Raw genomic sequence first — 22,676 nt, forward strand, 5'->3', positions numbered from 1 at the left:
ATCACGAATCACAATTACTTTTGACTGGCGATCCATTCACAGTTTCATTCAAATATCAGCCTTCGATTAGTTGAAGAAGTTTAGGATATGAATCCATTCACGAGGCACAAATACATGTTTTTTAGAGGCCCTATATTTGTTCGAACAATCCTCACCTGAATGCTTATTTACATAAAAATTCTCAATGACAATTTGGTCAGAAAAACCTAACAACCGTACAAAGCTTTGCCAGCATAAAAATAAAGTTAAGCTCACGAGGTACCTAAAAGTTAGAAGAACCCAGAATTTCCATCACTATTTGTGCTCCATCTTACGCTAGATACTGTGACCGGCAACAGCCCAAAAGGAAACAAAGTACTTCAGTTGGAAATTCTGAATTTCTGGGCCATGAGCTTACACCTACTTTACCCTGCATTCCTCATCCTCGTTAGCAGAATTCTGTAACTCTATATTCTCCCATTACACCTGACAATCAACAGCACAACATAAGTCAGTAAATCCGGTGAAATATCATGCTTTCTTATGCTGGTTCATACGAAAAAGAAATGCAAATGGGAATAGCCTTTATTTTAATGCATAGATCTCAAATGATAAATGGATGACAATTGCTATAAGCCCTCTTGTATTCTCTTCTCAATTAGACTTTGATTCATTACCACCGGACTATAGATCAGATGCCTTCAGTTTTCTAGGCCTTTTAGACTGAGCCGGTGATGATGGAGCTTCTGATATCCTCCCAGGCGCCTATATGAAAAATTTAAAACAGTTTCAAGGATCAATGTGCCGCAATATGCAAATGATCCATACAGGAAAAAAATGATTAAAATCCAAGCAAGACAAAAAAGACCGCACCTTGCGTTTCTGGTCCCTCTTACCAATCCTCTCACCTGAAATCACAGTTATAAGCATGGCTTCAAAAATTAAGATATTAATAAAACAGAAGGTAGCAGGTGGCCCAAAACTAACACATTACCTCCAAAACTCATAGAATCTGGAATAAATGTCCTATCCTGATCCCCAACATGATTTAAACACCGTCAGTATGCTCACTATCACTAATTCTAGGTTTGGAACTAGAATTGTGTGCTTGGAAAATCACAAAATCAATACAATGAAACAAATGGAGAGAAGTAGCCCCCCAAAAAACTAGTTTCCTAACCTTCGGTGTGCCAGGTGTTTCAGTGTATGAACCATCACGACCTTCTGCCTCCTTATACTGCAGCTGAAACACATAGGTCACAAGCAATTAAATGAAACAAATCAACAAATAAGTTAGAGACACGAAGCCTTTGCTGACATTTCTGATTAAAATTTAAAATGAAGAATCAATTTCAACCTTTTTGGCGTTTTAAGATGAGAAAGCTTATCTTCATCTAATTATAAGAAATCATAACGGCCAATCACCCTTCTATGGACGATAACAAATACCTGCTTCTGAAGATTGAGCAGAGTTAGTATTTCTTTTCTTAATTCAAGATGTTCTGCACAAACAGCTTTGGTTGGAACCCTTGGTTTTAAATTAACCTGAAATCAAGGACAAAGTTACAAAAGCAATGTCTAAGAAAACCAATAATTATGAAGATGGTCGTACAAAGTTTATTATGAAAATCCACTAAAGTGTAACCTGACTAACTTGCAATATTCATATAATCAGGTTTGAGTGAAAATGGCACATGGCATTTTCATGACTGCATGAGTAATAAAATAGATGTATTGCACTGTTAAGGGAGTGTAACAAACCCCAAGTTCTTGTAGTGTTTGTTCCACCCGTTTGATGGTCCGTAGTCCAGCAGATGAGCTTGCAGCTTGGACCATTTGCTCAAGTGCATATGTTCTTAGATACACACGAAGCTGAAATAATTCTCAGTGTTAGACTATAATGTCAATAACAGACAACAAAAGTAAAAACGAATAACAGAATGTTAAAAACTGACTCTTACGAAAGTTATCAGGACTGTGTGAACAGAGGTGGGGGAGCATTTGCTTACCATGCGAAGGGAAGCAAGAGTGGCTGCATTATCTGCTGTTGTGGATGGAACAACCGTTGATGGAAGCTGAACACTTGATGGAGGATCACCGGAGACAGCTCTCTCTTCCGCACCAGCATTTGATGCAGCAGCAGCCTCAGACTCTTCAGCAACCTAAACATGTAGGAAATCAGGCACATTATATCAACTGTCAAAGGCATAAATGTGTGGAGAATTCATGTAGAAACTTGTAATAAAATGAAAATTCAGAATTGAAAGAAAAATTAAAAAAAAAAAACAAAAAAGGATTAGGACCTTAGCAGGCATGCGTGATTCAGTTATTCTTTTTGCCTCAGCAAGAACCTACATAAAATTAAGTACATTAGCGCAAACTTGACATAAACGAATAATTCAAAAAAAATGGATAAGTTAAAACCTCTTGATCTTTTCGCTCTTGTTGCTTTGTTTGAGAGAGGTACATAGACAGTGCTCGTTTCCGCTCAACCTCTTGTGAAACATTGTATGGTTCCTACAAAGAGACAGATGAACAAAAGCTAGGTTCATATGGTGTCATGATATTCAAGTTTCATTTTATAGAGAAAAGTCTGCTCAAAAAGGAAACAAAGTAATAAATCCCTAGAGGTATTATTTAAGTTTAATGTACCTTAACTAAAGGATGCATTGCAACATCCCCGGAAGATTGAGCCCTAGCAATTAACAGAGTCCGAGATACTACAGGACAATAATCAAGAAAATCAAAATTAAATTAAATATTAAATTCCACTTATATAGCCTATAAACATCCAATTAAAACATAAATCTCAAGCTATGATGCGTATTTGAAAATGAATCCAATGGGCAGCAAGCAAGCAACACAGCGTAGTTCAATCAATAAATTGACAAGTACCACTGTAGTATCGGTCTTTCAATTCCTCTACAGTTCGTGATGATGGGAACCTGTCAGCTATCACAATGAACCGAAGATCAAACCTCTCGCACAAGTCAAAGAGTTGATCCGTCTCCTCCTTGGTCCACATCTGCGTGGTTGAAATACAACAGATGAGTGCAGGACGCTTTACGCATCATGAAAGAGAAAGATGTAGGATGCACTGTTCTAGTGTTAATATCCTTGGACTCTTAAAGGATTAAAAGAAAAAAAAAGAAAACAAAGGTGAAATAAAGGATAACAAAAGAAGTAAAAACAATATCCAGATACAATAAATGGCATCAAATCTGCCTCCCTCTTCGGCCACAATACATGTACATTGACGAGGAAAAAGAAAAGGTTACAATCCTAAGAATGAAGTTAGTCCAGGCTAAATTTTGCATGTTCATAAAATCCCAAGGCAACAATCATTTTAAATTTATTAAAAAAAAAAAAGTCGTAAGACTATTATCAACTGGCATCATTTGTAGCATTATCATCAGAATAACCCAAAAGATAGAATATTGAACAGCACAGATACATTCTACTCGAGCATGAAGCTTACTGGATTCGTCAGATACTTCTCATACTCCTCATCTGTGTATTTGATAATGTCTACAGACTGCACCACGGCAAATTAACTAGCATTCACCAATATGAATAAAGATGCCGAACTCAATAATTGAAATGGTTTTTAAAGAAAATCACTCATGGAATCATGGCCCACAGGCCACGGCTTAAGTGTGCACAGGCATTTACCTTGTTATACTTGGCAAAAGAATAGTCCCCAGTGGGTGGAAGACCATTCACAACTCGGACCTGCAACACAAGACAATGAAATAACATTTTCAGAGCTCACAACCGGTATAAGATTATACGGGGTTAAAAAAAAAAAAAAAAAGATATAGATCTTACCCAATGGTATAGTTGAAGATTATCTTTACGAGCAGAATTGGCGAAAGGAAGCCACTGCCAAGTGATCTGACAGAAGAATCCCGAACATTTAATAATTAGTAATGACACATAACTTAATATCTATAGTCGACTAAAGGCATTATATAAAGTATGAAAACCAGGTAACATTTTGCAGGATTTGCTCATATCTATTAGCATTTTTTCCTTTAAATGTTTTTACAGCATACTTGATCGTTTGGAAGCAAAACAAAGAGCTCAACCTATAGAGTAAAAAATAGAAGATGAAGGTCAGATGTCCTCAGTTTGCTCATTTACCATCATCACAAAGTTTTCTTTTATGTTTGTATAGCATAGCTCCTTCCTCAATTGTAAAAATAACGTATTAAAAGTACAACCACCTGAAAGCACAGACTACATTTGCATGCTATGCTCAAAATAGAGAATTATGTATATTGCCATGGCTTTGAGAAAACTAGAAAGCAACACCACTTCAAATATGAGTTAAGCTGAAACCATCAGTGTGCTTCTAGAATACTTCAAGCATCCAAATGATGCATACGAAACATTTCTCCCAACAAAAGTTAAAGCATATAACAAATAGCTGAAGAAAATCAAATGAAAGAACCTTCTCGTCAGATGGAGGCCTTTTCTTTAATTGAGACGAATCAATTGCAGGCATAAGAGGCGCCAAACCACCAGTGAGTGCATATACCTACAGACACCCCGATAAAGATTTACAGAACTTCAGCAAATGAACATAAATTGTGTTAATAAACATAAACAAATGCGGATTGCATACCTCCCGTGAAATGCCATCTGGTTTTCTCTGTGAATCTTTTTGGGGCCTAGACTTTTTCTCTTGAATTGGCAAGGAGGTTTTGGGCAAACCAAGGATGTCCTTGGCATCCATGGGAGTTTCAGAGGAAATCTAGGGCCAAGCTAATCCACCTTATTTATGTACAACCAAAAAAACATAAATTAAAAAAGCACATCTCATAAATGTAAAACAGGGTTTCTAAATCTTGTCAAAATTTTGGCTTTTTCCAATACTTCGATTCAAGAATTCAGTCTTCAGTTTCAGGAACTGAGGTCTTCTCAATATTTTTCCTGCAGGGAAAGCAATTAGAGGATTTTAAGCGATAATGCATCCATCATCGAAAGGTAGAGCTGAAGCAACCCAAGCACAAGTATGCAACATATATTTCAAAAGGGGAGGGGGCGCAGAATGTATTCCCGCCACAATATGTAAGCAGGTTAACAGTATTCTTAAACACGCAAATTAAGTTGAAACATGATATATAAACCTGAGATATGTTCAATCAACATCCAGCCATACAATAAACAAGTTAACGATTTAACAGGATATATTCCAGCCAAAACCAAAAAAAAAAAAACACAAAATGTAAACCAGAAGCTCTAAATATTCTGAATCATAATCCAGAAACCATAAGAAACATAATATTATCCAGAAACATAAATATTAAACAATCCAGCCACAAGAAGCTCAACATTTAATTAAATTCATTTACTTGAGAAAAATGCATGGGCAGAATACTTAAAGAAAGGAAACTCATAGCTATTGCAGATGGAAAAGGAGGTACCTAGCTGGTGAACTTGGAGTATATCAACGGGAGGCTGGAAGGGTGTGAACCAATGGACGGAGTAAAGAAAATGACGAAGACGAAAATCACTACAGTGATTTTAGGTCGAGACATTAATCATATAGACGAAGAAGGGGGAACAATAAAATTAGTACCACTTAGACGGAGCAGCGGAAGAGAGGAGAGTAATGAAAGCCAGCGAAGTTCAACGAAGACGGCCGACGTGGGACAGCTGCCGACGAAGAGGAAGAGGAGGGAGGAAGAGACGACGAAGAACGTCGGAAATGGTGAAACAAAACACCGGGTGGGGATTTTTTTTTTTTTTGGGGGCAACTCCGGATTGGGAATTTAGGCCCGGTTTGGCATGCAGTTTTAAGAATGTGTTATGTTCGTGACATATATTTATCGAATGAAAGAAGAAAATGAGATGGGCATATTTATTTGATATGAGAGAGGGAAAAAATGAACTTGACTGTGAATCGTAATGTTCTTGGCACGAAAATAAATGAAAATATATGCCATTAATTTTTCAATAATATAAAATCTTTTTTATCTATATTATGAAAAGTCAGTTAAATATTCAATTTTAATTTCTTTAAACTGTAAAAATATTTTATTTGTAAAATATTTCTCATTTTTAAATTTAAAAAATGACAAGTACCCATTTAAAATGTATGTCAATACTTAATAAAAATAATAAAGAAAATTTTTGGCAAAAAAATTATAAAGAAAATTGCAGCAGCAGCACCATCTAGCCCCGAGATTATTTGTTGGTTGAAGCTGAAGTGAACATCTCCACAGTCTTATAAGAAGCAAAACAATGTCAAAGTGAAAATGGGGGTATTTTAGTCTTTTTAAACTATTATGTATGTAGCGTTGGAACTCACAACCTCATGTTTTAAAAAAAAAAAAACAAGATGTAAGCGAGATGTTTAGTACCATTTGAACCATAAAGCTCGACAATGCCAAATGCTTTGACTCTTGGAATACGGATTGATAATGAAATGGATACATTAATCGACAAAAATACCAAACAGGATAGCAACATCATTCTCATTCTCATTTTCATTCTGACCCAAATAACTAAGTTCTAGCAACCAAATGGACATGCCAAATTTATTCTGACCCAAATAACCAGGTTCTAGATTGTCACACATGCACATTTTTCCAGAAGCAAACTTCCTCGTTTCTTTATATGAATACTAATCTCTTTTATCAGAAATCAGAACAGAATCTTCTTCCTCGGTCCATGCACTTTTCTGTTTAACCCTGTTTCCTCTCTCATGCTGATAAGCCTCAATTTCCTCTCTATATTGAAAGAATATGCTCTCTCACGAAAGATGTTTGGCTTGGAACACTGGTTAAGGTTTTATACTGTTGCATAGATTAAGAAATTTTATAGGTACTTGGTTGCTTCGTTATAAAACATGGCCACGTAGGGAAACGTGGAAAGCAAAGCAAAATCTCCTTGCTAGAAACGCACTTGACCGCGTTGCTTACAAGGCAACTAACTTGCCCAATACTTGATTAGTCTATTCTAACTTTTAAACCTCGCAATACAATACACGAGAGTGGAACTGCAAGTTTGGACTTTGATATTTTGGGCAAGATTTGCCAATCGTATAAATGTAACTTGATACTTCCATGGAAATTCCAGAGAAAGAGGTAGGAGCTACTAGTCCTACGAGGAGAATCAAAACTCAGTATAATGGCAGTGACTTGTATGATTCATTTGAGCTGACACAAATGACTCATCAGCTCAATAAGGTGATGCAAGCCTCTTCCTGCCCAGCTTACCATGAGATGAGAGACAAGATGAAGAAGGCTGCTCAAGGCTCTAACGCTGCCTCGCCGACATACTTTTTCCGGCTAAATTCTCCGTTGTATCGTCACCAGCTGAATCGAATCTATAAGGAGAGCGCGAGGACTCCGAGGAGCATTTCTGGCCAGAAAGCGGCGGAAAAAGGATCGTGTAGGAGGCGAGCAAGAGTTAAAGGTTTCGTTGCACGGCTATGGATGAAGGTGAAGCAAGGTTTTCTGGGGAACCACGGAGAAACTGATGGAGTTAGCAAGTAGGCGATCGTATTTGTGAATTAATAAAGGATGAGGCGCCAATAATTGTATGAAGGTAATTTCATCAGATTGTCAAATTAGATAACGAGGAAAGAGGAGGGAAATAAATTATAAACTGTCAAGAGTGTTCCTGAGCCACTACCTCTGATTTTAATTACAAGGTCTCGTTTGTAGACTAGAAACAAGATCTTATAATTAAGATCGGAGGTAGTATATCACAGCATTGGTCGCTTGTAACCTCGGTGACAAGGAAGTACTCGTTGCTATATTTCACTACAACCTGCAAACTGTAGCTTCCCCAGAAGCAGTCGGATATGAAAATTTTGAATTGCATTCGTACTTCACTTGAAGAGTGGAAATTTAAATGTTCCTATTTACAAGCTTCTGCCAACTTACAACAGTTATTCTGTTAAATTATATTTCGAAATAGAAATTGAATAATACAATCATGGGCAAGAGACACAAGCGCTTCTCGCAGCTCATGTCGTGGCACAAATAACTGGAGGTGCTATATGATTTCAATGCCAATGGATTTAGAAGCTATCTGATTTTGATTCACTCTCTTCATAAATACATGGTCCGCCTAATAGCCCGCTCCAGAAGCTACAGTGTTCAGGCAATTAAGTTTCAAAAACGAAAATGGCTGGCAACCAAAGTTTCAAAAGCGAAAAGGAAGAAGACAGGAGGCACAATATATATGTATGTATACGTGGACAAAGCTTATATCAAGTTACTTAAGTCAAATATGGGTCTGTTTAGATTAGGAATTAGAAAAGTAGTTTATTATCAATTTAATTTCTGAAAAAGTAAAGTTGGGTAAAAGTTAAATTGGATAAACTGAATTATGTTTGGATTTGAGTTTAGAAAAGTTAGTTTGTAAAAGTAAGAGTAGTAAAAAGTTGTTTGGATTATGATTAAGTAAAAATAAGTTTGATTGTAAAATGATCAAAATGAGTATGAGTTTTAATAAATAATGAAACATGATTAAAAAAATGATTTTACATAATACAATAAAATTAAAATAATTTAATATGAAGAAGTCAAATTTAATGAGTGAATTAAATTTTAAAACTTTAAATAAATCATTAAAAAATATTTTAAATATAAAATGAAACATAAAAAAAATTGAAATAATATAATGAGTGAATTAAATTTGAAAACTTTAGAGAAATCATAAAAATATTTTAAATATTTCAAAGATTATTGACACCGGTTTCTCATATTTCTCCCATTTTCCACTTGCAGGTTCATCCCTTAAAATGGACCTGACAATCGGACATCAAGATTGGACCAAAGCAGTGAAATTTGGAGCTTCGCTGAGCATCTGGAGCAATCACACCGGGCAATTTTATTCCTGTCGACATTTTTTTCACCTGAAGCAGTTAAGAGCTGAAGTGACGAGTTAATGGAGGTGGGAGAATCAAGCGGAAAAGAGGGTCGCTTTGTGAGGTGGCAGAGCTCGTGGGTGAGAGGTCTGGGCTAAAAAAAAAAAAAAAAGTGAACTCACGTGGGAATAATGACAGAAGGGAGAGAAAAATAAAGAGGGCTGACACACTTACAGAACGGTGATCTATAAGCTTTTCAGATTGGAAAATAAGCTCCCTCCTCCTGACTTATTCCAACCGCACGGTGAGAGAGCTTAAAATTCAATAAACCTAATATACTATATACCCCACCAAACATCAACAAATCTTCAATCGGGCTTATCTTCAAATTTAAGTCATGTTTGGCCAATAAACACTGACCCAAACAGACACTATGTCAAGTTAGCCAATCACATTATGCCAGCCACATTGATTTTACATATCATCATTTAACCCCAAAATAACTCTTAAACACCATTAAAATAAGGCTGAAAAAATATCTTTTTTTTTGGGTTCAGTGACCAAAAACATCTTTTCTTCTAAACGCCATCAAATTTCTTATATCTCCAAGCAGCTGCAGTCACTAATTCATACACACTTTATTTCTCCATATTAAAAAATGTAACAAGCGAATGGTGTTTCCTCCATTTCATTTTTTTTTAATTCTATTTCAACGGCATAAGAAGATACACAATGAAGATTTATGATTGATTCAATCAATATATGAAATCAAACTAAAAAACAATTCAAAACTATTTGGAAAAGGCGCGCAAGGGAATATGATTATGATGGATAAATTCTCTAAGTCAAAAAGCAATTCATAGCCCATAAAACCAGTTCGCGCACCCTCTCCTTCATTGATTGCGTTGCCGCCAATTCGAGTCACTACCAATTCTACTCACGAGCTTGTGCATTAATGGCCGTTGCAAATTTTTACTTTGTTGTCCTTGACTGCCGTATGCTCTCTTTCACGATCACGGCCTTTCTTCACAGTTGCACAAAGTTTAAAGGTCTGTCTTTTATTTGAAAAGAAAAAAAAACATTTTTTTCTAGACTTGTTTTAACGGGGTTCAAGAGTCGTTTTGGGGTTAAATGATTATATGTAAAAATGATACAGCTGACATAATTTGATGGGCTAACTTGACATACTTGACTTAAGCAACTTGATATATGCCCTATAAATATATATATATATATATATATATATATTCAAAAGAGCAGCCAAAAAAACCCCTGGTAGGTGGAAATGGGAAGAAGCGTAGGACATCCTCAGTGCCATTTCTTGGAGAGCTCGCTTCTGTGAAGCCTTAATCACATGATTTGTTTCAGCAAGCTATTTGATTTTCATTCTCTCTCTTCTGTAAAAATATAATATTCGTATAAAAGCCTGCTTCGGAAGTAGCAGGAAGTTCATACTATGATGCTTACAAATGAAAAGGAAGAACAAGTGAAGTATACAACACAAACACACACACACACACATTCAAAACGGCAGCTACAAAATCTCCGAAAGAAGGCGTCTAAGTCAGCCTCAGCGCCATTTCTTGAAGAAGAGCTCGCTTTTGTGAAGCATTGATTACTTGGTTTGTTTCTGCATTTTCTAGCACGTCAGTGATTATTGCAGCCGCATGACCTAGAGGTTCTTCAGACGCTCTCTTCAGCATAAAGGCCTGAATAACACCCAAAATAAAAAAGTAAAGATAACGGAGAAAAGGCACCGAGGATTTTAAAGAACTAGCCAATTAAGGGACGATTAATTAATCTTATGTAGTTGTCTTGAAGTCAAAAGCACAAATTTAAACCATCGTATGAAACCAATAAATAATTTGTGCACTGGAACAGAGATACTGGTGTGAGGATTAGAAAAACAGCACATTAACTTGTACCCAAACAGAAAACCTTAGTAGTATCATGAGCATTTCCTGAGATGCATTGTAAGTTAAAAATTTAGCAACAGAAGGTCATTTCTCTGATCAGTATCATTCAAAATCCGTAATCAGATCTCTGCTAGCTTGTAAAAGGTAGAATTTCAGTAAACAGTAAGGAATAGGGATGTTAAAAATGAATGTACTAATTGTCAACATAGGGTGATGCATTAAGCCTGCAGCTCCCTTTTTCCTTGAGTGTGAGAATGAAAACCTGGCCATGATGAGTGATGGACAATGTACAAGGTTGCTGAAACCAAGGCTCCCCATCAATCTGAACAGGAAATGGAGCACACAATTGTATTTTGATTGACTGTCCTTGTGCAAGTCTACGTGCCCGAGAAAGCCCAACCTGTTTTCATACAAAGCCATTGTCAGATGATTCTGACATCCATGATTTCATCAATCAAATATTCAAATAAGTCGCGTATAAATATTGTCACAGTCAGGCATCAAAAGAGTTTCGCTCTAACCCATAATTAAGTTTAAACAGAATGGATACAGACATATGGCTCAAGGATGCACAAGCTAAACCCAACTGACGTGCGGTTTCAGTCCCTGAAAAAACATGATAAAACAAGAACCTTCGTGGTATCTTACTTCCCCGTTCCTTGGGTTATTCGTTTCAGATTTCATTTCAAATTGAAGTTAATCACTTCCATGTTCTTCTTTGAGCTTTCCTCACTATCAAGAGGTTTTATACAGATGCCCCCAGTGGGTTCTCTGAGATTTTCTAGTGTTCTTAAATTCCCCTTTACCTACATCATAACCAAAATTCCAAACATACAGTTCGTCATTAGAACGGAGGTCAGGATTTCGTTCCTACCTGCAGCTTGCCAAGGTGCCATGTCCCAGATATGACCACAACCTCAAGCACCCTATCATGCATAGATTGGGGATCAAAGTTATCATAATTTTCATCCTCATTGTGCCACAAATCTACACCTCCCATGTAACTTCCAATATTTGCAACCAGCACACCTTCTGCATCCTGAACGGATTAAAAGCTAGAGTAAATAAACCATGAATGGGGGTATTGCTTTTTCCTCTTCTCTCTCTCTTTATTTTTTTTTTTTTTGGGTTTCTCTTTATGGTGTTTGTTGGGGGAGTGGAAAGTTATAATTTCCCTAAATATACTCACCTCAGGAACCTCAACTTCAACACCATCCACCTCAACTCTAACCTCCCAAGGGAAATCTGCAAATGTTCTATCTATAATACCTTTAGCGCCTTCCCTTGCATATAGAACTTTGTTCATAAACTGCATTTGTTCAAGTATCAGCATCAGATCTAAAAGTTTCAAAAAATAAGAGCAGTACAGGAAAATTAAAAATTTAAGATAGCCAAGGCACAAGACAGCTGCCATGATGAATTCTTCACCTCAAGGTGCCGGATGATAAAGTTCACATATCATCAGTTCATGCACACATTAGCCTAAACTAACATCAGGTCTGTTAGTCATATCATTTGAGCATACAACAAACTTGAAAGATCATCCATCACATACAAGAGTGCAAAAGGCTTAGAAGAATTATCTAACAAGCTCAAAAGAACACATGAAAGAAACCCTCCCAGAATAGAAATTCTTAGCTGCCTCCAAGAATTATGTCAAGCAGCATCGCCAATAGTCATGAAACAATTTCATTTTATAAATTATGCAAACCTAACATCCACAATCACAATAAATATACGAGGTTTTCACCAGCCAACCAAAAAATAGTATGCTCATCACCTTCTTCTAAGCCCTTAATGGAAGAAAAGAATCAATCGTTGAGCAACGTGGAGTCCAAGATATCTTATTAAATATGTAGCCTTTTCAGAAGTTAATAGTTTGCATCACTTCATTGTTACCCAGGAATAGTCAAACAGAATACCCAATTATCTAGCATGGCATCCTGAGATAAGAGCCTAAGGCAAGGCTAAATACTCCTGGGTGACTGATAGTGAAGTAGTACCATGAGGGAAGGGTTCTCTAAAATCATGCTAAAGCTGCATCAATGATAACCCTTAAAAATGAAGCAATCTCACACCAGCAGTCAAATGGAAGGGGCTTGATAACCCTTAAGTGATGGGTTAAAACCATGTGGATGGAAAACGAAATGTTTGGAGAATTACTCTTATTAAGGCTTGACAATGCTAAATCTAACTCGGTAGGACCAGATACCAGATAGTTGTACCCAAAAGAAGAAGAAAAAAATGCAGTCTTGCTCCAGTTTCAACTTTTGATAGTTACCACCTTTCCTAGACTGGATGTTCAACATGACAAGTAATCCCAGATTAATTTTAATAATTAAAGATTACATACCTGGTTATAAAACTTCTCTGGATTGTCCTCTCGAAGGTTATGAATTTCCAAGGCAACTTTTGCATCACAACCAATTCCTAAAACCAAATATTGTCAGGCATTCAGAACCCGTAAGTTAAATGCTAATATATTCATGATAATCGATGATTGAAGTACTCACGTGTCAACATAAAAGCTGATAGCATAAGTATTTACAAAAGGAGACAAATGATTAATATCAACTTAATATGAACCAAGGTAACAGGAATGAAGACACGTTTGCAAGCTTGAATTGCATGGTAAAATTTATAAGCATTAAATCTTAATGCAGATATAAAACAGGTGAGTAGAATCAGCCTAGTCTGGACTAAGAAGCAGAACTAAAGAAAACCAAATAAACCCTTCAATTTGCCTCAACCTGATTAACTCTCAGACACTCAAATCAGACCATGACATTATCTCCAGACCCCCAAAGGCTCGTGTCATAATCTAAAACTCCCTAAGCAAACTGACCAGAGGCTCTAAATCACCTCAAATATTCTAACGGACTAATCTTAAGAAGAAAAAAATGAATTTTCATACCAAGGTAGTTGTTCATAAATTTTGGTGGTTGGAGCTGCTTCCCTTGCGGATTAACAATTGCCACCTTCCACCGATCAAGAATAGTAACTGCAGCTTGCTCTATGTGTTGCAAAAATGTGCAAAGGCCTCCCTGCCTCTCCACAGAACTCAAACCACCTCCCCAAGAGAGAACCCTAGCAAGATCATTTCCTGTGCCAGCAGGAAGAATAGCAACTGGGGGAGGTGAAACAAAATTTTGCTTGTCTATAGCATTCAGAACCCAACCAACAGTACCATCTCCCCCACATACAAGAACTCTAAAGTGAGGCACCTTTCTAAACAGATATAGCCCCACCTCCGGCCCCTGTGATGAGCTCAATTCAAAAACCTAAACAAACCAAAGAAAGGTTTATCAGTTGTGTTTAGTGAAATTATTTACAACCAACTAACAAGAGGACCAAAAGGGCATTTTTAGCACATTTCATGCATATTTACAGGAAATAGTAATTAAACAATTATGTAGTTATGATTTCAAATTATACAAAAAATAGAAAAGCAAAGGTAATTTAGTGAAAAGAGATTAATGCTTAATAGATAGGGGTGGCTTATTGGCTAACGACATACGTCTGAGACCCAAAACACCAAAGGTTCCAACTTATATTCATTGCACTTCCAATGTTCCAGTAACTACTGCAGAGGAATTTCATGTTTCATAGAATTCAGTTATTGCTTCTTACAAACTTGTATCCATGCATGATAGAGGTTCTTTTCATGCTTCATAGAAATAAAATCAATGCTTTTCAAAAAGGTTACATTAATGTATCCGCTAAGACTTTGATAATGTCTTCCAAAGGCGCATATTTTGGAATAGCTACAAGCAACAAGGCAAATAAAATAGGAAACAAAATCAAGCGGCCAGATGATAACCAGCAAGAGTAACAACATCACAAGAAACAAACCTGAACAGGATTTAAAAGTATATTCAGACGCGTCCTGAGTGAATCACCACGCTGTGCACCACTCTTCTTGTTTAGGAAAACTAACAATGGTCTTGCATCCGGTGGCAAATCAATCAATTCATATTGCTGTTTCACAGCTAATGCATGGGACTCATCCTTCTGGCTGTTTGGCGAAGAGCGCCCAAAACTGGGTTTCTTATCCAGCTTACTGTTTATTGGAATGACGTCACCATCCTGATGTTGAAACTCTTTATTCACATGACCATTGCAGTTTTCATCCATTTCATGACGGCCATTAACTTTTGTATGAACAGCACCAATGGTTTCTGTGGACATTTCACAAGCAGCTTCACCATTCCCAGTTTCATTTGAGGGCTCATTTCCATGTTTGTACCTTTTGCTTTGATTCCTGATACTTGCACGCACTGAAGATGCTATCTCATTTGCTCCATGAGTAATTGAGCTCAAAAACCCCCCTGGGAGGTTCCGGTTCAATTTCTTGACATATAGTGGAGATAGTATCAATCTTCTAAATGGGCCTAAATCACATATATCACCTGTTTCATTAGACATGCTAGTATGACAATCAACATGAACCAGTCTTTGACACCACAAGCAACACCATATGGGAGAACCGCCAAGGAAAGACCCTCCACAAGGCTCTTCACAATAGCTACAAAAAGAACCTTCATCAGGTTGATCAGCAACATCTGTCCAACGAACAGCCCATTGGTGCATGACACGCTCATATCCAATCATTGAGACGCATTTGCAGTCCTTAGGAGCATTAGGAGAACAGCTCAGATGAGCTGCTGCCCCACAAATACTGCACTGGTGAAGAAAACTCTCTGAAGCCAACATAGGACCTAATGTTTGAGAGGGGGACAGGGACTTCAAGCACACACAGCAATTTAAACTCTTTCCACGAGATACAGATTCCAAAACCCAATTATGCGGAGCCACAGGTACTTTGTGCCTTGCCTTAGGATTTTTCTTAGATCTGGCTATGGCTTTCATCCAACTTAGATTGATGTTTCTCCTCCATTGAAAGGCTGTATAGGCTATGGTCAGAATTCCAACTAGAGCAGCGATAAAGCAAGAAACAAAGAAAATCCTGTCAGAAGGATTCTTAGCATTCCAACTGTGGAGAAACGTTTCAAACTCTCTTTCATCATCCATTACTCAACTATAATCCACAATATTGCAACTGTAGTGGTATTTAGGATTGTTTGGTTGCCAAGGGCAACAGGATGACCTAGTTCAGATAATTTCCAGGATCATACACCCACGCGTGCTTCCAAAATCCAAAAATTGCATCATCAACGTGAACATCATCTTAAAATCTGACTTCATATTTCTCATCCTTCTACAATTGTCCAGATATGCTTTGACATGCTGCATAAGATATGACAACCCGTTCTTCCACTCAGAAATATCGTGATCTAGAAAGACACTCTTCTTCCTTATTTTTCCTGTACCACCCGGTGTTAATCTGCTGACTTTTTAACTCTCAGTTACAACGGTTGAAATATGCCACACGTGCAGAAAACCTACGCCCAAAGAAAAGTGTGATCTTCACGTTGCAGGAACTAAATAGGCACATTGGAGACATACTATGACAGGAGCCGTCTTAGCTCCTTCCACGTAACTTTTGATAACCATTAACCAAAGTCCAAACCCAACCAAAAAGATTAATAAAATATATTTGCACATAACTGATAAATGCACGAGGCGTGGATGACTGCAAAGTATCCCTACCCAAATCAAAGTGATAGTTGAGCTTAAAACAATATTCAGATAACAGGGTGAAGAATGCGGGAGCCAAAACAAGCGTACGTAAGTCAAGAGGAGAATTGAAAAACAAAATGAAAGTATAAAAAAGCTCCCAGACCTAATGGCGTACAAAGAGGTCATTAGCAACGTTTTTGAAACCAAAGTTATCAAGGTAATGAAAGCACCACCGTCGCTGTCACTTCTTTTTCCAGCCTCCATTTCTCAGTTACCCAACGGAAGCTTTCCCACCCGGATCAGCTATAATGTCAACATAATGACTATTCACACCAATTAACCCCGAATTGATTAAATCACAATCTCCAGACATTTCATGGTTATCAAATGTGGGGAAACTTTAGAACTTACAGTTTCTGTTGCCCCAGCAGGATCAATCTAATGGATCAGCGAAAACCCTAGTTAACTTACAGAGAGGGTTACAGTTCGGAAAACAAAGGAAGCAATCGAAGCAATCACAAACGGAGGACGTAGCTTTTCCAACACTCCAGCGAAAATATAAGAATACTCTCGCGCTTCGAATCTAATATGCTCCTCGTAGTTTTTTTTACGGGGAAAATTGGAGATGGTGACCTGGAGAAGTAAGCATGCGAATCCAATTCTTCGAGTTCCACGTCGACAAAGAGGGCAGGTAGCTAATGGGGCTGGCATCTTGTGGGACCCAGTGTCTTCAAGGGCGGTCTCTGAATGACTGGACATCGCATTAGACGTAGGACACGTGTTATTGATCCCAATGCCTTGGACGTCGGCAAGGGAAAGCGTAGTCGTTTTGAAGTGAACGGCGAGAAGAAGATCTCTTCAACAAATTCGAGAACGTTCCTTTTCCTTACATAATTCATTACGGCAATGCTCACTGGACTCTGAACTCCGATTAATTACTGGTATAATGCCTTCGACAATACGAGATAAATATAAGCCTCAAAAACTCTTCTCGTTAGAAAATAAAAAATAAAACTCTTTTCACTCATTTCATATTTTGTAAATTAAGATTAAAAAATTACTTATAAATAATTCTAAATAGGCATATATTAAAGGAATTTTGTCTCAATTTACGTAAAATATATTTGAGAGCACTCAAATACTATCTCCGATCTTTAATATAAAAACTTATTTGATTTTTGTTTGGTTCTAAATATAAGACCTCAATTCATTTTGCTTCTCATATTAATTTTTTTTTAAAGTAATTGTTGTAATAGTTTCCCATGTTAAATGTTTTGTCAAATAACACTTGATTAGCGAAAATATTTTAGGGGGAAATAATACTTATTTATTACTTCCGGTTTTCAATATAAGACCTTATTTGACATTTGTTTTGATCACCTTAATGCATTTTGTTTCTTATATTTATGTATTTTTTAAAAAGTAGTCCTTCTAACAATAATACTTTTAGTCAATGCACTTGATTAGCAAAAATATTTTAGAAAAGACAACACCTATTCATTACAAATAACTAACTCAGCTCATTTTTTTAATCTCAATAAATTAATCAATTAAATGTTATAATTAAGACTGGAGGTAGTATTACAAATAACTAATTTAATTAATTTTTTTAATCTATTTAAATTAGTTAATTAGTTCTTGTATTAACAATAGGAGATAGGGAGATAGTAAGTTAATCCAAACAAACACCAAGTATACCATTCTGGTTCTTACTAGCATTATTTATCATTCAAAAGGAGGGATTTTGATTTTTTATTTATTTATTTGTCACTTATATTTTTTTTAATACTTCTTCTCTAATTCTGTCCCCTTTCGGCATGTTCTCTGCTTCCTCTCGTGGGCACCTCCAGATGATGCGAGGTTCCAGGTCATGAATGCCTGTAGAAAGCCAGGTGGCGAGCACATCGACTGGCTTCTGTATACACGTGATATCTTGATCTGCCGTTCCCTGTTCAACAACTCCCTCCTCATCAACCAAGACTGGAGGTAACGTCCTTGGTCGAATATCCTGATGGATTGGGTTGGGGATATGAATGGGATTGAAATAGGAGCAAGAGTGAGAACAAGGGGGGAATGAAAGGATGGCTGAAGCAGAGGGGCAGGTGATGGAGGGATGGGATGGGATGGGGATGAAAGGCAATATGCCCAATTGCCCATTACAATTTTTTTTTTATTTAAATAAAAATACTCCTTGCCCATTATTAACCATAATTAAAGTAGCTACTCGCCCTCCCGTACCTGCCATTCAAATGAAGGACACAGTAATAATTTGGCAAGATAGTTGGCGCCATATATAAGTCTCCCCAAACAGTAATTTCATGGAAATTACGTAGCTTGACACTGTTTGAGAGGGGCTTGGAGGCCATTTCCTCCCTTTTCCCTTAAATTACCAAATTGTGTCCCCTTTTTTTTGTGGGGGGATCTTTTGACACCAGCCCAATGTTTTTTTTTGGGTTTGGGTCAAGTGGCACGGGTCTCATTGGGCTGCTCTGTTGTTTCTTTCTTTCCTTCTCTTCACACCCATGCCTGATGGAGAAGCTGGGGCCGTGGCTCTGTGACTTGCTAAGATCGGAGTTTTTCCCCTTTTCAATTTCCGTCGTCATTCTGTTGTTTATTCCCAAAATCTAAGCACTCCGATGCCAGCCTCAGTCCCTCAGATATGTTCAAAGCAAAATTAAAGTAGCATTTAATTAAGAGAAAAAAAAATATAGATACTGAATTAAAAATTAAGGAAAATTATAGGTACTTACGGAATGATTTTTCCTAACAACATCACAATAGCATAAAAAGTCAAGTGAAATACGTATTTTTTTTAGTTGTCCAGAGTATTTTTCCACCTGAACTGTAAAAAAACTAAATTTTTAGATACTGTTAGGCATCGTAGCTGGGACTTCTCCCGATAATTTTTTTTTTATACATATCTCCCAAGGATCAAACCCAAAAAAAAAAAATACACATTTTCCATTGAGAGCAATGGGAGGCTAACTTCCATCATGTTCATGGAAGGGTTTTTTTGGGCCAAAGTTCATGGAAGTTATTGACTTCCCAAAAAATTGGGTCCAATTAGACTGTTCAGTCACACCAACTAAACAACGGCTAAGATTCATTCACTCGTTCTGCTCTCCTGCCTCTCCATTTACACCCTCCTTTCAACATTCAACAACCAGCTATATTTTCCACCGTTGATGTAATCACACGCCCGTGCCCAACCACCAATTGTCCTCACACGTGAAATCTAGATGCCCCTGTGACGGCCTTTATTATTTTATTTTCAAAAATAATAAAACTTTTGGTTCTCTTGTCTCTGAAATTTAATCTTTATTGATAATTATAAGGACCAACTGTGTCTGATTATGGAGTTTTAGGAACTTAATTCCTCCATTGGATTTTTAATATAAGAATTATATAATTAATTTGTAAATATTACAAAAATTAATTATTTTAGTTATTCTTAACAGGTGTTAAATATGTCTAAGAATATCTCTTTTATTATTATGTGCATTTGTAACTATTCTTGATAAAATCCTTTATTATGTCCAATTTATAAGTATGTTTAGGGAAAAATTGTCAATTTAATAGATAAATCATATTGAAATCTTATATTTAAAATAAGATAAATTTTTTTCTAGCCTTTATACCTAGAACCGAAGATAGTAATAAAAATTAAATTTTACGAATCAAATTGTTTTTTTTTTAACCAGAACCAAACTGATGGTTAAGATAAATTTGAAGGAGTACACGACATGAATGAGAGGGATGGCCTCAAGTCAATTATTGACTGGGACCAAAGGTGTGCACATTAATTGCCAACCTCATTTACCGGTAATCCTATGCACAGAAATGGTTCCTTGTAATTTAACTTGCTAATTTCATATTGGGGCCCACTGTTAAAAGAAGGGAAGGAAAAAAATTCATGCTCGCAAGGGATTATTTCATTACAACAGGGCAAATAAAGATTCAAGTTTTTATTGAGAAAAATACTTATATTTAGTACTTAATAATGTATTAAATACGATTATTTTCAATTTGACGGAAAAAAAAATGAAAGTAATAATAACAATGTTCCTTTCCTTTCCCTTTTACCCTCTTAATGGTTAATCGTGCAAAATTTTATTGAAAATTGAGTTATTTATCTTATAATATAAACAACCAAGTTTTAAATTTACACAGATAATCTTTTTTTACTATCGAATTTATTAAACGACCTCCTGCATGCATTTGAAATAACCAGTTGAAAAAACGATTTGTATATTTTTGTTAAATGTGATCTTAAATATAAGAGTATGTTAGAAAATTCTAAATATAAGATATCAATATATTTTATTTTCTAATTTTATAATGTGTTCTAAAAAATCCCTATTAATTGTAGGGTACTTCTTCAGGTTCTATATATAAGTTTCAAATAATCGAATCATGTTTAATAAATTAAAAATTAAAAATAGTTAAAAATAATAAATACGTCAGAAATATAATTTTTTTCAAATTTTTCTTTATTTATTGAGAGAGTAAATGAGAGAGGCAATAAATGAAAAAGTGATAAAAGAGAATATATAAGGGTATTTAATGAGAGAAAATAGGTACTAAATACAGTCAACTAAGGGTAGAATAGGAAAAAATAAGTAATAAATGCTCAGACAAACAAAAAAGTGAAAGTTATATTTTGGATAAAATCTCTCTCTAAAAATAAAGCTTATATATAGGACTGGAGAGAGTATTTGTACCCAAATTTAGTTTCAATGTACATAATTAAATAAAAATAATTTAAAAAAGTTAACACATATTTGTTACAAATAACTAAACTAATATTTTTTTAATCTTTTTAAATTAGTTATCTAATTTTTATATTAAGGGTAGGATTAAATACAGCAACATTATTTAATACTTGAGTCCATGTATTTTTTTTAATCTCAATTTTTATATATTTTAATTCTTTAACATTCACTCACTAGTAGCCTGTCCAACGAAGCAACGTGGTAGTAGGTGGAGAGCTTCTGGCCCTAGCTTCCTCAATTACAAGTACAACTACCACGCCTTACACCGTTGGTAGGGATTATGATTAAAATAGCCATGTAATTTTAGTAGTTCCGATCCGTAATTTTTTTTTTTACCAGAGTTCCGATCCGTAGTATAACATATTCTTCATGTTCTTAATATAAGAACCCAATTATTAAATTATTTTTTATCCTAAATATAAGACTTTTTTTTTCATATTTATCAATTTTCTCTAAATTATCCTTATGGATACTCTCTCGATTATAATTAAGTAGAAGAGGGAGATGAGATATTAAGAAAGATGATTATGGTGTTTTAGAAAAAACGTGTCACATTTCTTATAATTAACTAACTTACGTAACTTTCTTAATCTAATCAAATTAGTTAAATAGGTCCTGTATTAAGGACCGGAGGAGTATTTGATTTTTATTTTAATTTTAAATATAATATCTTAATTTATTTTGTTTATCATATTTATACTTTTTTTTTCTTAAGACAGTTTTTTTAACAATGATAGTTTTAGCGAATATACTTGATTAATAAAGATATTTTAGAAAAAACAATACATATTTATTACGAATAACTAATTTAATTTTTTTAATCTACTTAAATTATTCAACTAATTCTTATATTTAGAATAATAACGATAGCTATTAAATAGTCATTAAGGCGGGGTTTTAGTAGGGCCGTAAACAGCACAAAACCTTTTTTTTTTTGGGTGAAAAAAATACTAAAACTTAATACTTTGGGGTGTTCTTTTTTTTTTTCTTTCAGGACTCTTGCTTTCCTCCTCCACTCCTCCTATCTCCCCCCCAAAATCTAAGTGCTCGTTTAGATCAACTGTGAATAACTGTAATTTTAGATAATCCTAAATTTTATAAGCAATATTGGTTATAAATAATATTGGTTAATCGTGATTTTTATTTAAATATTTTTTTTATAAGTGACTTTAAGAATTATGATTATATTTTATTTCCATTTTATGGGTGCATAATTACCAAAAATGAATTTAATAAATATTATTAAATAAAATTATTTGGGGAGAGATTTTATGAAGAGTGCGGGAAGGTAAATCAGAAAAAATTCAGTTGATAAAAATTGATTGAGGTTTTTTAAACTTATAAACTACTTCTTAGTACATATTTTAAAAGTACAACGGAAGAATGAAATCAAATTACCCAAATAGGATAAACATATTCCATAATCACTTATTTAAATTTAAATGAGTTTATTTGAGTTCTCACCACTTAATCAAACAGGCACTAAAAAATTTTCCCTTGTGACTGATAAGATTAATATATTACAAAATTATTACTATAATTATAAATAATAAGAAATAAATAAATCTAATTTTTTAAAATAAATTACCTGAACAATTTAAA

At 35.4% G+C, this 22,676-nt stretch overlaps 2 protein-coding genes across 9 annotated transcripts; both read right to left on the reverse strand.

Annotated features, from left to right (window-relative positions):
• Positions 1 to 42: 42 nt before the first annotated feature.
• LOC114713302 (SWR1-complex protein 4) lies at positions 43 to 5,735 on the reverse strand. Of its 6 annotated transcripts, none has more exons than XM_028897917.1 (20): positions 5,564 to 5,735; positions 5,409 to 5,442; positions 4,858 to 4,914; positions 4,607 to 4,755; positions 4,433 to 4,519; positions 3,808 to 3,873; positions 3,652 to 3,711; positions 3,458 to 3,514; positions 2,875 to 3,004; positions 2,632 to 2,699; positions 2,404 to 2,496; positions 2,283 to 2,330; positions 1,989 to 2,141; positions 1,741 to 1,851; positions 1,429 to 1,524; positions 1,160 to 1,222; positions 974 to 1,010; positions 853 to 887; positions 657 to 744; positions 43 to 465 (listed from the first exon to the last, which is right to left on the reverse strand). In XM_028897917.1, exons 4-19 carry the CDS (start codon positions 4,715 to 4,717, stop codon positions 664 to 666), a joined length of 1,296 nt encoding a protein of 431 aa, XP_028753750.1. In that variant the 5' UTR covers positions 4,718 to 4,755; positions 4,858 to 4,914; positions 5,409 to 5,442; positions 5,564 to 5,735; the 3' UTR covers positions 43 to 465; positions 657 to 663. The 6 variants fall into 6 exon arrangements, with proteins under 6 accessions (XP_028753750.1, XP_028753749.1, XP_028753751.1 ...); XM_028897916.1 differs by having other exon boundaries at positions 5,363 to 5,442; XM_028897918.1 differs by lacking the exon at positions 5,409 to 5,442.
• A 4,361-nt stretch (positions 5,736 to 10,096) lies between these two features.
• LOC114713301 (diacylglycerol kinase 1) lies at positions 10,097 to 16,920 on the reverse strand. 3 transcript variants are annotated; one of them, XM_028897912.1, is made up of 9 exons: positions 16,714 to 16,918; positions 16,466 to 16,605; positions 14,575 to 16,124; positions 13,637 to 14,003; positions 13,076 to 13,152; positions 11,912 to 12,031; positions 11,597 to 11,761; positions 10,985 to 11,122; positions 10,097 to 10,515 (listed from the first exon to the last, which is right to left on the reverse strand). In XM_028897912.1, exons 3-9 carry the CDS (start codon positions 15,751 to 15,753, stop codon positions 10,366 to 10,368), a joined length of 2,196 nt encoding a protein of 731 aa, XP_028753745.1. In that variant the 5' UTR covers positions 15,754 to 16,124; positions 16,466 to 16,605; positions 16,714 to 16,918; the 3' UTR covers positions 10,097 to 10,365. The 3 variants fall into 3 exon arrangements, 2 of the variants coding, with proteins under 2 accessions (XP_028753745.1, XP_028753744.1); XM_028897911.1 differs by lacking the exon at positions 16,466 to 16,605; XR_003737328.1 differs by lacking the exons at positions 10,097 to 10,515; positions 16,466 to 16,605 and adding an exon at positions 11,244 to 11,328 and having other exon boundaries at positions 11,050 to 11,122; positions 16,714 to 16,920.
• Between the last annotated feature and the right edge of the window lie 5,756 nt (positions 16,921 to 22,676).

Source organism: Neltuma alba, unplaced genomic scaffold (genome assembly GCF_004799145.2).
Source record: "Neltuma alba isolate B1F8T4 unplaced genomic scaffold, ASM479914v2 tig00011422_pilon, whole genome shotgun sequence".
NCBI lineage: Eukaryota > Viridiplantae > Streptophyta > Magnoliopsida > Fabales > Fabaceae > Neltuma > Neltuma alba.

What these genes read in the sequence shown, in the direction of transcription:
- LOC114713302 (XM_028897918.1), bottom strand. Translation starts at nt 4,717, where the DNA reads ATGGATGCCAAGGACATCCTTGGTTTGCCCAAAACCTCCTTGCCAATT. An exon ending in ATCTTCAACTATACCATTGG is followed by an intron (nt 3,712 to 3,807) that starts GTAAGATCTATA and finishes CTTGTGTTGCAG; the next exon opens with GTCCGAGTTGTGAATGGTCT. An exon ending in AGAAGTATCTGACGAATCCA is followed by an intron (nt 3,005 to 3,457) that starts GTAAGCTTCATG and finishes TCAACCACGCAG; the next exon opens with ATGTGGACCAAGGAGGAGAC.
- LOC114713301 (XM_028897911.1), bottom strand. Translation starts at nt 15,753, where the DNA reads ATGGATGATGAAAGAGAGTTTGAAACGTTTCTCCACAGTTGGAATGCT. An exon ending in TACTTTTAAATCCTGTTCAG is followed by an intron (nt 14,004 to 14,574) that starts GTTTGTTTCTTG and finishes TGGTTTGTTTAG; the next exon opens with GTTTTTGAATTGAGCTCATC. An exon ending in ATTTATGAACAACTACCTTG is followed by an intron (nt 13,153 to 13,636) that starts GTATGAAAATTC and finishes ATTTGGTTTTAG; the next exon opens with GAATTGGTTGTGATGCAAAA.